Source organism: Lethenteron reissneri, chromosome 41 (genome assembly GCF_015708825.2).
Source record: "Lethenteron reissneri isolate LAM-NWPU_2019-01 chromosome 41, ASM1570882v1, whole genome shotgun sequence".
NCBI classification, from domain to species: Eukaryota; Metazoa; Chordata; class Hyperoartia; order Petromyzontiformes; family Petromyzontidae; genus Lethenteron; species Lethenteron reissneri.
In genome coordinates this window covers 7,874,596-7,890,108 of record NC_083819.1, presented here as the reverse complement: position 1 = coordinate 7,890,108, position 15,513 = coordinate 7,874,596, and the positions used below count along the sequence as shown (strand labels likewise).

Below are 15,513 nucleotides of genomic sequence, written 5' to 3'. Positions count from 1 at the left end.
GGGCATGAGTTGGTGCTATAGATTTTCATGATGTTATAGAAGGGCTAGCTCAAATTTAACATACATATTTGAGCCTATGCTTGTTTGAAAACAATCTGAAACCCGTATTTTTATTTTAGGTAACACCAAGATTGGGTGAGAAAATGTTTGACCCACACACCTTGACCTATGAAAATGTATACCTGGGAGGTTCTCATGCTGCTGAATATAAATTTGGATTTTTTTTTTATCAACTCTTTTTCACGTACATTAGAAAGCAGATGAAGCCCACTCACAATTTACACGTACGTATGTACACGTGCGACAATATGACCTCTGAACTTGACATTCGTGTCGGGTGTATCGGGACTTGTTCAAATCACCGTCCACGCCGTCGCAAAGGTGCAATCTAGGCCAACGTTGTGTGGGGACAAAAGTGAAAATTAAATGTTAAAACTGAAAATGTAAATAGGAAGAACATGTTGCATATGAATGTCTCCCTCCCTCGCTCCATCAAGATGAGAACGGCACATGTTTACGAGGAACTATATTGGGAATTCACCCCAATGTGGCTCGGCTAATATCGCACTCGCGTATGTGCAGTCACGGAGCGCGAGTACACACGATAATGGTTGCTAAGGAACCCCGAGATTTATTCCTGCAATGGCCACGAGGCCACAGTACCAACTCGGTAAGAAGGGGCTCGCCGCGGTTGGCAAAGTGGAGAAGAAAAAAATTGATGACGGCGTACGCGGAATCTGCCACGTCGAGCTAGTCCCCCCGTGGTTACGAGAGATGCCGGCCAGACTGCTCCGGGGAGGGGGGCTCTCAACGAGAAGAGCCCGCAATCACCGTCCGCCATGAACACACACATCCTTCTGGAGCCCAGCGTGGCTGACAACCGCGCTTCGTCTTGAACGAGGCGGACGAAGCACGGTACCTGCTGACAGATTGCGCTGCCGGGGAGCGTGGATGCTTTCCGCACAAGAGCCACTCCTGGAAACAAAGCCCCCAGTCGCCTCTTCGCTGGTTCATGGTGGGGCCGACGTAGCAGGGCGTCGCGTGGCTCGTTCGCGTCGGGGTCTGCTCCGGGGCAGTGCGAGGTCGCAAAAACATAAACAAGACACATGAACCCGGTAAAAAAAAAACACTGAGTTCAATTCCCAGCCGAGGCTGGCATCGGTGGTGAGCTATATCTGAACAAGTTGTGGGTAGTAACCCTCTTCTACAAGCCCCGTCATCAACCCACACGGACACTGACCAGATTGGTGAAGTATGGTCTAACATAACCTCCATGATACGACGTGGTGTGGGGAGCATTTATCCAGCAGTTGATTGGCAAAGGAATAATTGTATTTGCTACGGAATACCCCTCGGGAATCTGACACACATTTATTTTTATTAATACAGTGTCTGAGTGAGAAAATGATTCACTGGTGATGTCTGATGGAAAAACTGCGTGTTTGTGTGTGTGTGTGTTTGTACACGCACGGTGATGGTGGTGTGGGGGACATGGCGCTGAGACATTCCTGGTAAATAATGATGTATGGTATTAATGATCGCCTCTCATTTACCTCGTGTGTCCAGGCACACGGAACAAAACAGCAAAACCATGTTCACAAAAATCCACGAGGCATCAGCAAGGTAGCCTCATGTATAAATGACCCGTGCTGCGGTGAATAATGGAACACATCTGGATTATTATTTTATGCTCGTTATTATCCCAACAGTTAAACCTGCAAATAGGCATCGCGGGAGCTTGTGCCTGTTCCGAGGCACGCGGTCCCAAATGCAGCATAACCCAACGCGCACACGGCCAGCACGCAGCTGAGCATCTCGTCAACAGCCAGGGCCAACAATCGCTGTAAATCACGCGTCACCAACACGGGAATTACCGCGCGATAGATAATCGGATAATGATTCACCGGCCAGGTGGCTCCGCGGCGGCTCGCAAACGGGAACGGTGTGATTTCAAAATTCTGGCTGGCGGTTCCGGCCATCATCACTCCGGGGTCGATAAAAAAAACACGAGTACCGCTTTGCAGGGGAAGTAGACAGTCGTTGTTCTATGCAGATACTTGCCCACCGGCATATGAATGTGGAATTTCCACAACTGGCTCAGGTCCGTGAACGAGGAGATGAGCACAGCGCTGCAATGTTCATTCGAGCAGAAAATCGCTTCGACTTTGATTTTGCTGCGAGCCGACTGCTGTGAAAGCCGTTTTTCCATGGCGCTAAGTCACGTTGCCATCTATCGTGCGATGATTTTGCAAAAGGAAACATTTTCGAATCTGGCAACGTGCAACCTCTCAGTCTTAAAGCTGTTGTCTCGGTGATTCGTTGTCGTGTGCGCTGGCCACCGGCAGATCGGGTGTGATCTTTCCACTGATCGCCGCCAAATGTCAATTCGGCGCTGGATACATCAGGATTGCTATGCTGAAGAAAAACGGTGGCAATTGCCTTTTATTACAGCCAAAACGATAGTTTTTGTTTGTTGAGTTGAATGCCATTGTCATCAGTCCAGTTCCCAATATGTATGTTGAACTTCTTTCACACGTAACCAACCGTGCTAATTACGAGGTGCGGGGGAAGGACAACAAACTAAACACGAAAAGCAGTTCTAAAGAAATGTTTTCAGTCTATATTTAAACTATATTCAATCTAGACTTAAAAGTGCATAGCAATATACATCTCTTACTTGAAGTGTATATACAAGGGATGTGTTCCCACCTTTTTAGATCCATACCAACAATCCGAAAATCAGTCCTCGAGATGGTTATCCGGACAACTGCCGTTTCTGAAAATGGGCCCACATCATCATCATCCACAGAAATGTAGTCAATTAGAATTATTGGTTGATTAATTTACGTGATGGGCTAATCGTTCCAGCTCTAACTAATGTAAATATTGTCTTGCCTTGCAAGAGTTTCGCGCTCGTGCAACACGGGCGTCTTATCTATGCAACAACCTACAAGTAGCACAACTCTTTTGCAACATTGATTGTAAAATGTTATGGATTTTACCAGAAAAATAATGCAGACTTTTGTCAACCCACCGCAGGTCGACGGCCTCTCAATGCAACGTCAGCAGAGGTCGCAACCGGGTACCCGATACCCGTACCCTACCCGATACCCGGCTACCCGTACCCGGCCAGGCACGGGTACGGGTACCCGTTTGCGACCCTGGTGCGGCCGGGTACGGGTACGGGTAAGGAATCAAACCCCGTTTGCGACCTCTGAACGTCAGTTATTGGTTGTAGTTTTGACCATACTTCACCTTGCTGATCAGTGCGGGTTGGTCAATGGCTGGAGGCAGGAGGGGTCAGGACCGGTTTGGAAATCACTCCCCACCAATGTTCACCTTGGCCATTAATCAAACTCAGACTGCTGGGTTCGTAGCGCAGGGCGCGAACCACTGCACCACCGCTCCACTCCACTTTACCAAAACTGCGAGAGAGTTTCAAAGTAAATATTTGTTGTGCTCCATTTGACAGAAGTGCCGCAATGGCTCCCGACCTTGTGACGCTTATGCAACGGTTTTGTAAATTCAAATAGGAAATGGGTTTCTATAAAAACCGTTCATGGTCTCGACAGTTGTGACGGTCATGGACACAAGGCTGGCCTGAGAATGGGAATGGCATTTTTCAATATCCTTCCAATTGATGTGAAATCTTCCAAATGATCTCTACGCTTTGCTTTAATACAATAAAATATCAGTCCGTGGAAAACTTCTTAACTCACAGTGCAGAAAACGAATCTGGCTGTGGTGTTCCACGCAGATTTGATGCATGAAAAATTATCGTTCCAGTTTCACTTCAAAAGGCCACATCTTTCTTTTTACAAAAGTGGTAGATTTGAATTTTAAGTGGGTTATCCATTACAGCATTACTACACCTAAGATATGGAACATTGGTAAAATATTACAAATTTTAAGAGGGAACTTTCTGAGTTACATTAAGAGGTGCGTAAAGCAATAGGCTATCTGATGTAATTTAACATTAAAGTGGTTGTTGTTGGTGCCATTGATTTGTGCACAATATGAAAATGAAACGTTGAGCAGTTAATTTGCTCATTCTTATGTAAATTCGATCCGATGAAATACCTCAACAGGAAGGGATTATCAAAGGCTGTGGAAATTCTAAGCAGCTGAATATATTTTCAGAAAGGTCTCGGAAAGCGGCATGCATAAACAGGGTTTGCGATGGTGCACTGTATTTAATCCATGACTCACAAACAACCTTGGGGCATCGTCGGTTACCTGTGCCAGTTTCCCTAGAAGCATAATGCAGAGTGAAAGGTGAGTTTATACATCTGTGCATTAATCAATGTGCAGTACGTATTGGCAATAAAAAAAAGAAATACTCAACGGGCCCGTCAATAACACCGTGGCCTTAAAAGGGAAAGTATGAAATATATGATAGGCGACATTTTGGGTAATGACGATTGCTCGAAACGTTTCCTGTTCATCTATACACAGTACTTAAATATTTCGGGTACTTATTCTTTGGTATGGTGCATGTAGATGTAGAACTACAAATTTCCTAGGTCCTGTGGAGGGCCTTCGGGTCTTCAATTCTAACCCGTAATTCGAGTAATTCTCTTCGTAATAAATGAAGACACTAACATAAAGGATGTTTTTTTTATTTAAAAAACAACGTATTCACCAATCCCCTCGTGCTTAGAAATCGATAGGCCAAGAGTGGTGAGTTTGCAGTACACTACTGACCATCACATTTTTACCAAAATTGACAAAGCAATTTTTTTTTCATCGAAATAATTGCGTCTTACGACGGTCTCCTCCTTCCTCTGCGTAAGCGACTTGACATTTTGAAACATGAAACTCGCTTACTTTCTACTGCGTTGCACAATAGACACAATCACCGTCCAAATGTGTTCAGAGTTGTGTTGGAGGATGGATCGTAAGCCCTTGTGGCCTTGTATAGACGTCGTAAATGTGCACCGCAAATCTGGATGTCGTAAACTGTATGCAATGTTCCCCTAACTTTAAATCAACGGTTTTTTGTACTTACTTTTATAAATATATTTAAAAATCAATACTTTAATTGAATATTAATATTTGCTCCATTATAGTATGATGATGATGGAGATTTACTTTTCAGGCCACAGTGTTACTGAGGATGTGTTGAGTTTTTTACGTTGGCAGTATCACTGCCAATGCAGTTTCACCAAATAAATGGTACGATCGTGTTTACATAGCAATACTCTGAGATAAACGCACAACTTTAACTGTGACTAGCTTTACGACCCGGCTTCGCCAGAGATTTGGAATCTTGTCTTGGATTAATAGACGGCCTACACGGAGGGTGGGGGGGGGGGGTGACGTCAGCAGGCACACTGCGTGACGCTGCCGCATGCGGGTGACATCACAGATGTGACGTCTCACTTGCCGTGCAAAATATATCCATTATTGCGCCCCCCCCCCCCCCGCAATACAAAAGTCTATTTTTATACTTTCTGCATTGTGTACAGTCTGGAAGCTACCCACATGCCAAATTTCAAATTTGTTGCACGTCGGGAAGTATGCTAAACATTTCGAACAGACACACACATTCGCAAATTTCCCTTATATATAGATGAACGCTGCACTCTCCATCGTTTCCATGCAGGGAGCGCTGCAAACTTACGCGCCCCCTGCATGAACGACGGAGGTGCAGGGACAGACGTTCGATTACGTTGGAATCGATCTGCAGACGGCGGTCTTCTCGCACGGCCAGCAGCTCTATGTCGCCTTATCTCGATCCCGCAATCCCAAACAGGTGAAAGTCCGCATCGAACCGAACCCCCAGCAAGGACATCTACTTAACGGCGAGAGATAATTCACACAAAATGTCCTTTTCAATGAAGTCTTCCAGATGTAAAATGATGTAAGCTTTTAATGAAGAAATATAATTATCTAATTCAAAACATAATACAATTCAAAGATGTTTCATTTTAAAACTTCAAAACGGAGCATCAGGTGCTTGCGTGAATGCATCGTTCGTGTGCAATTTTTTTCGTGACTTTCCTGGCCGAAGGCCATAAATGGTTGTGAGGGGCGCCCCTGAAAAACTCCTAGAATATCTATAAAACCAGACTCTTTGCGGGGAAATCAGCAACCCGGATTTCGTTCTCGTTCACGGCTAACATCAGTGGCGAGTCACATCTGAACCGGTCATTCCCCCCCCACCTCCCCTCTTAACCAGTCCCGCTCAAACAGCTCATCCTTTCACCAGCCTACGGTGACCAGTATGATTAAAACAAATTAAAGTGTCCTCTCGACCAATGCGACACGAGGAGGCCTTCATCCAGCAGTGGATTGCGCAGGGCAGTAGATGGCTTATCATCATCTGTGCACCGTATTGGACACACGCTCCGTATTCGAATGCCGACCTCCCACTCTCCCGAATGTGGCCCTCTCTCTCTCTATGGATGTCTTCCCCGAATACAAAGAGACGCGGGAGCGTTTAACCTTGTTGAGGACATCGCTGCCTGTAACAATTGGATGCATTCATTTAGCATTGTGAGTAATTTGATAAATAATGAAATAAGCGAATAACCGCACACGTTGCCACTGAGCGCCGCATACAATCCCGTCCAAGGCTGAGTGTGATTATAATGAAGACATTTTTATAAATAGTTTTCTTCTTTCTGGTCCCCTGGCTAAATTGAACTAATGCGCAGATTAGGCAGTCACATTAGCCAATTAACTTGTAAATATTAATGCCATGTTGACTTTTCCTCATTGGCAAACCCATGAATATATTATGTGCCTGAGAAGTGGCTGTGAGCTGCATCTAATACAATGTTTAATGTATTCAGATGAGAATAACTCAGATATACGGTATTAAGGTTAGACTTAATTAACTTTTGCCATAATTATAATTCAAATCCACGTTCATTAAAAGTGTAACTAAATTCAGTGTTGTGCGTGTGAATATCTATCATCTCATGCTGCCAAATAAAGACAACATATTTCCCAACGCAGCAATAAATACACAGGATGGACACACCACTGATATTTTATTGCGCCGATTTAGAACATTTTTAAGTCTGCAGTATTTTGATCCTGATGTTTTGATTTCCAGTAGGAACTCAGACTGACCGAAATTACCAAATATTGAAACGAGCCATATCATTAACAACACAACAAACAAACAAACGTTTGTCAATAGCACTGTGGCCTGAAAAGAAACATTATAAGTGACGTTTTGGATGATGGCCCTCCTTTCTTAGCACTTAAGAGAAGCGAGAGTTTAAAATAATAATACGCGTGGGAGACTGCACTTTATGCTATGTGGAATACATTTATATATGAAGAAAAATGTGCTGTGATGAGCAGAGTTTTAAAATTGGCATATGAACCGTAAACGAATAGTAGCTGTTGAGTAACATCCTTAGATACATATTTAAATCAGCTCAAGCCTCTCCCACTCCGAGTCCCTCCCCTCCGCCCGCTGTGAAAACAGACGCCGCTCCGGCTTGCAGCAGCGTCAAGGCCTCATCATGCTCCTGTTTCTTCGTTCATTCCCATCGTTGTCCTCTTCCCGTGCCCCCACTTCTCTCTTCCCTTGCACATTTTCCCACGCGCGACATCGCTGACTCCCATTCCCGTGCAGGCGGCGTGACACGGGTAACAAAGTTGCTCGTCATCAATAATAGTCAATGTACGATGACAGTTTTATAAAAATACACATCTTTGTACATTTTCAAACTTTTAACGGGAGGCTAGTGTCGTGCTGTTTTGTAAATGTCTTGGAACGACGCCATTGCAACAACGTGCAAGTGAGAGTTGGCGAGGAGGGTGAATGATCGTTTTGATCGCCAGGTCAAACCCCGAGAACGCGTCTCTACTGCGGACACGCTCGTCTCAACCGCGAGGCCCACCGTGTTTGTCGTACACTCTGCCATGTTGTTGCTGTTATTGTTGTTAGTTATTGTAGCTGCCTGCACGGTGGGGCAGGGGGGGGGCGGTGGCGTGAGCATCCGCCCTTGCCCGTGATGGGGCGACTGGTGATGTCCCCAATCCTTCCCGCATGCGGCTCACGTCCGCAGAGCCGCTGTGTGTGACGGAATGTGAGCGGGCGTCACATCCTGCGCCCCCCTCTCTCTTTCTCTCTCCTTTAGCCGCCCCCCCCCCTACATGTTCCCCGAGAAGCCAAGGCTTTCACCCACACATGTATATAGATACCAACACACACACACAATCACGCAACCATGCGCAAAGACATACACAGAGATAGGCAGCTCATGCACAGATCCTCTTCGTAGCCGTTCACAGACAGTTGGGGAAAGTGATGTTAGCGGTGATGGTGTGGCTAGAACCACGCCCGGGCGGCCTTTGTATCTCCCGTGGTGCACACACTGATACGGGTGCGCAGTACGGCCACTTCACTGTCGCTCTCCTCCCCTTCATCTCGCCAGCCCCTGCTCGTTCCATCATCAAACAACACCGTCGCCCATTGGCATCGCCATCATCATCAGCACCAGCAGTGTGAAGCAGTAGCTCGGGTTGTTGCAACGACAAGTCAGTAAACCGGTCACCGTTTTTTCTGAGTTGATAACCGGTTCTGAAAGTTAAAAAAAACGGTAACCGTTTTTTCTGAGTTGATAACCGGTTCTGAAAGTAAAAAAAACCGGTCACCGTTTTCTCTGAGTTGATAACCGGTTCTGAAAGTAAAAAAAAACCGGTCACCGTTTTTTCTGAGTTGATAACCGGTTCTGAAAGTAAAAAAAAAAACGGTCACCGTTTTTTCTGAGTTGATAACCGGTTCTGAAAGTAAAAAAAAAACCGGTCACCGTTTTTTTCTGAGTTGATAACCGGTTCTGAAAGTAAAAAAAAACGGTAACCGTTTTTCAGAGTTAGTAAACAGTTCTGGAAGTTAAAACCGGTAACCTTTTCAAATTTGATAACTGGTTCCAAAAGTCAAAAACCAGTAACCGTTTCCAATGCAATGTTATAAATCTAAACAATGCACTCACAAACTACAACTTTTTCCATTCGGTTACTGGTAATGAAAACACATATTTAACAGCCTTTAAAAGTGGCAAAATAAAGGCGACATGTATTCTTCACGTATTCATCTCTCCACGTAATTTTAACATCATTTCTAACATAACCCATCAGCCTCACAACCTTCTGGGAGTGCATAATTTCAGCAGCTTTGAGTCAAGATGGGCAAACACACTGAACCGGTTACGACATACAGCGTCTCAGTTCAATGCATACGTATATTTAACGCAACTCAAAAAATGAATTTGCGTCGTTGTGGATCATTAATATGATAGACAACATGAACGAGCCATAGTAGCATTGGTACCTGGCTGGAATCGCATCAGAAGGAGCAGAACGACCCATTACAAACAACAGCAGCAAGTCTACCACATCAGCATCATCCGCAGTGGTCATTCAGAAACATCAGCAACAGCAGTGTAACCACCACTATCGGCAGCAGTTACAGTAGTGCGTTTGCTGCTTGTTTCAGAGGATCACGGTTCGTATCCCAGCGGCCGCCCTCGTTAACACTGCGAGTGTTTCAACCATAATTACGCGCCCGTCAGCTTCACGGTTAACGTTAAAGGTCCCGTGGCGTCGTTTTCAAGAGGAGGTTTATTGCTGCGCTGGCGTCGTGGTCCAAATTTGAACAATTACCCGCAAATCACTCAACTGAAACACACACACGCACAGACAGCGACCGTTGCGCCTTTCAGCGACAACTTGGCAGGACCCTCCTGAATCGAGTCACGAGGATCAGTGAGGCTCTCCTGCGCAAGCACGCGTAACAATAATACTAATTGTCATTAGCTTCATTCGCATAAGTCACGTCACCAGCAGTGGCAGCAACCACATCATCACGCCAAGCAGACGGATCATCAGCAGCGGCACAACTGGCGACCGCCAACAACACAACCGCCACCTCCAGCAGTAGCAGTCCCACCGTTGATAACAGCAGCAGCAACACCATCACAGCTACCTCCCACACACACAACTACCAGCAAAAACATGGATGGCAGCAATAATCCCATCGCCAGCAGCGTCAGTAGCATCATCAATAGAGTGGGCAACATCAGCACAACTACCACCACCACCAACGCGTCCAGCAGCATCAGTGACACCAGCAGCACAAGCAAAACCATCAACCCCACCAGTACCACCGCAAGCTCAGCACAGCAACAACCACCACCAACACAACTACCAGCAGCGGTAACAGCCGCATCTGCAGACTTGGCACCACCGCTAACATCAACCATGCAGCAGCAGCATCATCAGCACACTCAGGAGCAGCAGCAGCATAAGTATCAGCAGCAGACGCGAGCGCGATCGGACATAGCCCCGTCCCCCGCCCCCATCTCCTCCTCCTCCTCTCTCCTCCCTCCTCCTCCTCCTCCCACTCTTTTCAATTCAAACAGGCGACCGGATGACCGAGAGGTCCGAATTAAGGCAGTGAAAGCGGAGAGGTGGAGATCGAGAGCCACATTTGTCAGCCCGAATCGCTCCCCGTGTGGCCCCCTCCTCGTGCGATGATTGTCTCAGCCCCGAGCCGCCACCACCACCACCACAACCACCTCCACTTGCAGCACCACCACTTGCACCACCACCACCACCATCTACATCTCTTCCACCTCCTCCTGCTCGCGCCTCCGCTGCAATCTGCATCAGCTGCTGCCGCTGCGGGCTCCCCTCGGCTCCTCCGCGCTTAATGCGAACCCGAGAGCCGATCTCCCACGTCCCGGTCCGCCTCCACAAACTTACTTTGCAGCCGCTCCTCCACCTCCTCCTCCACCACCGTCTCCTCGTCCACCTCGCACCCTCTTCATTCTCTCCCGGCCGCTCATCCAACTTCATCGCTGCTGCCCGCCCCGCGTCCTCTTCGCTCGCCCGTTTCCTCAGCCGCTTCCTCCTCTTCTTCTCGGCCCTGCTCATTGTCATCCGTCTGCTCCTTCCTCATCCTCGTCGCCCGCTCCTCCAGCAACTCCTCGGCTGATTCCCTTCCACCCCCTCTTTCCTCCTCCAGACGTCCCAGCAGCTCGTCATCGTCATCATCATCATCATCCTACTCGCCCGTCCCTTCCTCAAGCTCCTCCTCAACGTCATCATCGTCGTCGTCAGCCCGTCCCAACATCTCCCCATCCTCCTCATCCGTCCATCCCATCACCTCATCTACATCAGCATCCTCATCCCTTACACACTCCTCCTCCTCGCCCGTGCGTTCATCCAGCCCACCATCACCATCCTCCTCCTAAATCATCATCATCATCATCGTCGTCCTCCTCCTCGTTCTGTAGCTCATCCTCACCTCGTCGCAGCAGCAGCAGCGGCAGCGTGCGGCAACCCGGACGAGGCTCGCTACCTCCGCCGTTGCCGCTGTCCGCGCCGGCGCTGCTGCTGCGCTGTGCAGGGATGCTCAGGATATTCCCGGAGCACGGCTTGCGCAGCCCGGCAGGAGAGCGGCAGCAGCAGGAGGAGGAGGAGGGCCCGGACGACGCCGCGCCACGGCGGACAACGGCGGCGGAGGGGTCCTCCTCTCAGGGCGTGAGAGTCGAGCCCGGAGGAGCCGTGGTGGTGGGGCCAGGGGGAGCCTCCTCGGGGTTGCCCTCCTACCAGCAGCGGTGGGTCCTGCGACATTACAGCATCGTCGTCGTAATCATCGTTATCGTCATCACACGTCTTCATCGGTAGACACCATCGTCGTCGTCACACCATCATCAACGCCAGCGGTGTTGCTGCGTGGTCGAGGTGCCAGCGCTCCGTGTGTGCAGTCACGGTCGTGCGTGCTGCAGCTGTGATTTCACTGGCACGGGAGTTGTACTGTCGTTACGCGTGCAGTCACACGCACACGCAGTCACACACACAGTCACACACACACACAGTCACACACACAGTCACACACACAGACACGCACACACGCACACACAGTCACACACACACAGTCACACACAGTCACACACACAGTCACACACACACAGTCTCACACGCACAGTCACACGCACAGTCACACGTACAGTCACACACAGTCACACACACTGTCACACACACACGCAGTCACACACAGTCACACACACACAGTCACACACACAGTCACACACACAGTCACACACACACAGTCACACACACACAATCACACGCACAGTCACACAGTCACACACACAATCACACACACAGTCACACACACACAGTCACACACACATAGTTACACAAACCAAAGGCAAAGATCACCCGTATAGCCTGTGTATACTTTTAAGGGCGAGTGCTGTGAGCCAGCACATATGAATGCCGTCGTGGCCGCCTTTGTCTCCCCAATGCTGAATGTTTACCCACCGCACCAGGGTACTCATTTAAGGCTGAGTGTATGTAGAGGAAGCCCAGGACCGGTTCAGATATTCGTCACTGATGTTGGCCGTGAGAGGGAATCGACATCGGGTCGCCGGGTTCGTAGCGTAGTGCGCTAACCATAGCACCACCGCTCCCCAACACAGTCGCACAAAGCCACACACACACGCGTGTGTATTAGTCAGGCGTATGGTTAGTTACACGTAGCAGTCACGCGTCTCGCACACAATCACACGTAGACATACACGTGTGTTGTCTTACACACAATCGCAGGCACACGTAGCTATACACGTGTGTGGTCCTACAATCACAGACACACACACACACACACGTAACCATGCACGTATGTAAGTTGGACAGTTGACCGGAATGTCGACCTTTTTATTCCCTCTCAGTTGCAATTATTAAGACCAGCCTGGTCATGTGTTTTCTTTAAAATTAACTTGTGAGTCATTGTGTAAGTTCACTGGGGCAGTAACTCTGCTGGAGTCACACGCACACACACACGCGCGCACTTACGCACACTGGGAAAGACGTAGAGATGACGGCAATCTGTTGTGACCCTTCCCCTTGTACAATATTGGCAATGTACACGCGCAATTATTATACCAGCTTCTCACCCAATGCACGCGGACGTGCCCTGGGCGTTACTCGAAACGCCATGGAGGCGGACACGTGGCGCTCACATTTCGCGGTAGTCGATTCTTTACGGCTTGCTGTATCCTTGAATTTGTATTTTAAATGTGGGCCTCAGAAGAATATCCGTGCGCTTTGACTATTGGTTGTTACTCATTGAGGGGGGGGGGGGGGGCGCAACGGTTCATCCCGAAGTTGCACGTTTCTCCCGAGTCTCTCGCTAAACATACTAATGGGATTCCCATAATCGGTGGACAGAGTAATTCGCCTGCAGGTGGAGTGTGACGCGCAAGCCGCTAAAAAGTTGGTATGAAATGTGACCTGTGACTTCACTTGAATAAAGATTGCTTTTAATTGTCATAAACACGGAGGTGATCTTAACGTATTTGCTTAATATTGGCAAAAGAACACGTGCAGTGCAACTACCTGGACTATTGTAGTGATGTAGTGAACCCCAGATTTGGTCTGCCAGCACCTAACACCACCCATGCCGTAATTTTAATGTATACTGAATAGGCAACATTACAAAGTGCACGTAACTACACACAATTCATGTTATGCACCGGATGGATGTTGCAATTCACACGTGATATATTATCCCTGCTCATGACGTGGCTCTTAGACTCTGCAACGACACCACAAGTTCACTTCACTACCATGAGCAGTGTCCCTAACATAGCCCGCACATCACTTGTAGACTATGTACAAGCATTCAGCTCTATGGCCCTGTTGTGTGGTGTATTTGTTGTTGAAGGACATCCCGTGTTTCCTTTGAATGTCGAGAAACGGTGGTGCGCGTTTAAGATCCATCCTGAGTGGCGTGTCTGTTTAGCACGCGATTCAATTGCGGCGCGGCGTTGATGTGTTCATGATTCCGACACAACTGCTGCTGCTGCTGTAGCAGACGAGGGATTTGTCAATATATTTTGAGAGCACGTCAGGCCCTCGAGCGTGGCACACCGATGTCCCAGCAGTGTGCCCTGGTGGCAGTGAATATTGTTAATGCTCAGTTACAGAATTACAAACACAGCTGGGCTTCACGACACAGCCCATTGCATTGCTTGGTCGGTGGTTTACCATCTCGTTAGTGCGCCATCGCTCACCTTACCCTTTGCATAGCGGTGTATAATCTTCATTAAACATACTGGGGTGGAACATTTGGACATTGTGTATATGATGGAGAATTATTACCCACGATGCTTCGTGGGGACATTGCGTGACCCACCGCGTGCGGCAGGTGCCTGCATCGCGTGTGTCCTTCCAGTATCGCTCGATTTTTTTTTTTGCGCGTGTGGGCGACACATGCAGGCGATGCGTGGGGTGGCCACGACAGCAAGATTCCCTTTTACAATTCGCAGGCACAGGCAAATAATAATAATAATCATCATCATCGTCACAATAACCTTAACGATAAGAGTAGTTGGTTTAAGTGAGCGGCGTGCAAGTTCATATTACACCACCTTCATCTGTCACACTCTGCAATAACAATTACTAAGTCGGAAAATAGTGACTAAATTAGCGATTGGCCTTAACCGCTCGGCCCATGCCCCCATCTCCCATCCTGTCGCTCGCTGCGCTTGGTGATGCGAAATGCAGTGACGACCAATGCATTGGCTGCAGGAGAACGTGGCGATTGAGGCTTCGCGAGTCACAGCTTGCTCGGTCAATCCACTGTCACAATGCTTCTGGAACCCGACAGTACATCGCATGAAATCCGCGTTTTTTTCAAATGAAAGATATACACACACACACACGATGTGGTGTCATTTGTTGGAACGGACAGCGCCGTCGTTGAGATGACAACGGCGAGGATACAATTTGATGTACGTCCCCACCCGGTGCGTCTCATGAACCCACCACCGCCCATGCCATCATCGCCTACACCTGTTCGCACACGAGATGTCACAGATGTTGGCAATTAGCTGCTGCGAATTACATTTGCCAGGGAGAGAGAGAGAGAGTCGTTCCCTTTATGGCCACGGTTCTGCATTCTAATCAGCCCATAGACCACCGTGGTCCGCTCGCAATGGCATCGTAAAACGCGTCTTTGCGTTCAATTCAGCTTGATATTAGTTCTCTGCGTTCAGCGTTTAAATGGCATTCCAATCCGTGGAAATGAGAAAAATGATTGACTTAGTTTAAAAAAAAACACCTCGGGGTGTTAACAGCGGACGGTGCTACGTCGGCCGCGAGTTTGCGCGTGAGTTTCGCTGTGTGTTTTCCGCCGTCCGTGCTCGTAATTGCTCGTTGTTTGATGCTGCCACGACTGCATCGAGCAAAGCGGAGCTCGATTTTGATGTTGTGGAAGGCACGTGAAATATGAGATGTTTTTTTTTTTTTAACGGGGCGCAGCACAGCGATATTGCGCCCCCAATTAGATATTTACCCCGGGGACGATTCCATCCAATATGCAAGGACGCTAAGTAAAGAATCTGTTTTGTTCAGTTGGATTGCGTTAAATCGCCGTGGATTGATATGTGTGGTCTTAAGAAGGGGGGGGGGGAGGGGTGGGGGATGTAGCCGGGCACTAAGCGATATTAGACTCATGAGTGGCCCAGCAGGCGCTGCAAA

General features: G+C 48.2%; 1 protein-coding gene across 1 annotated transcript in view; it reads left to right on the top strand.

The window, feature by feature from the left end:
* The first annotated feature begins 10,376 nt into the window (after window positions 1-10,376).
* The window catches only part of LOC133352575 (neuronal PAS domain-containing protein 3-like), a 95,082-nt gene continuing 89,945 nt past the window's right edge, over window positions 10,377-15,513 (top strand). The window contains exon 1 of the mRNA XM_061568305.1: window positions 10,377-11,585. Coding sequence (XP_061424289.1) covers window positions 11,377-11,585 — 209 coding nt within the window. The 5' untranslated portion in view covers window positions 10,377-11,376. The remainder of the gene's footprint in view (window positions 11,586-15,513) is intronic.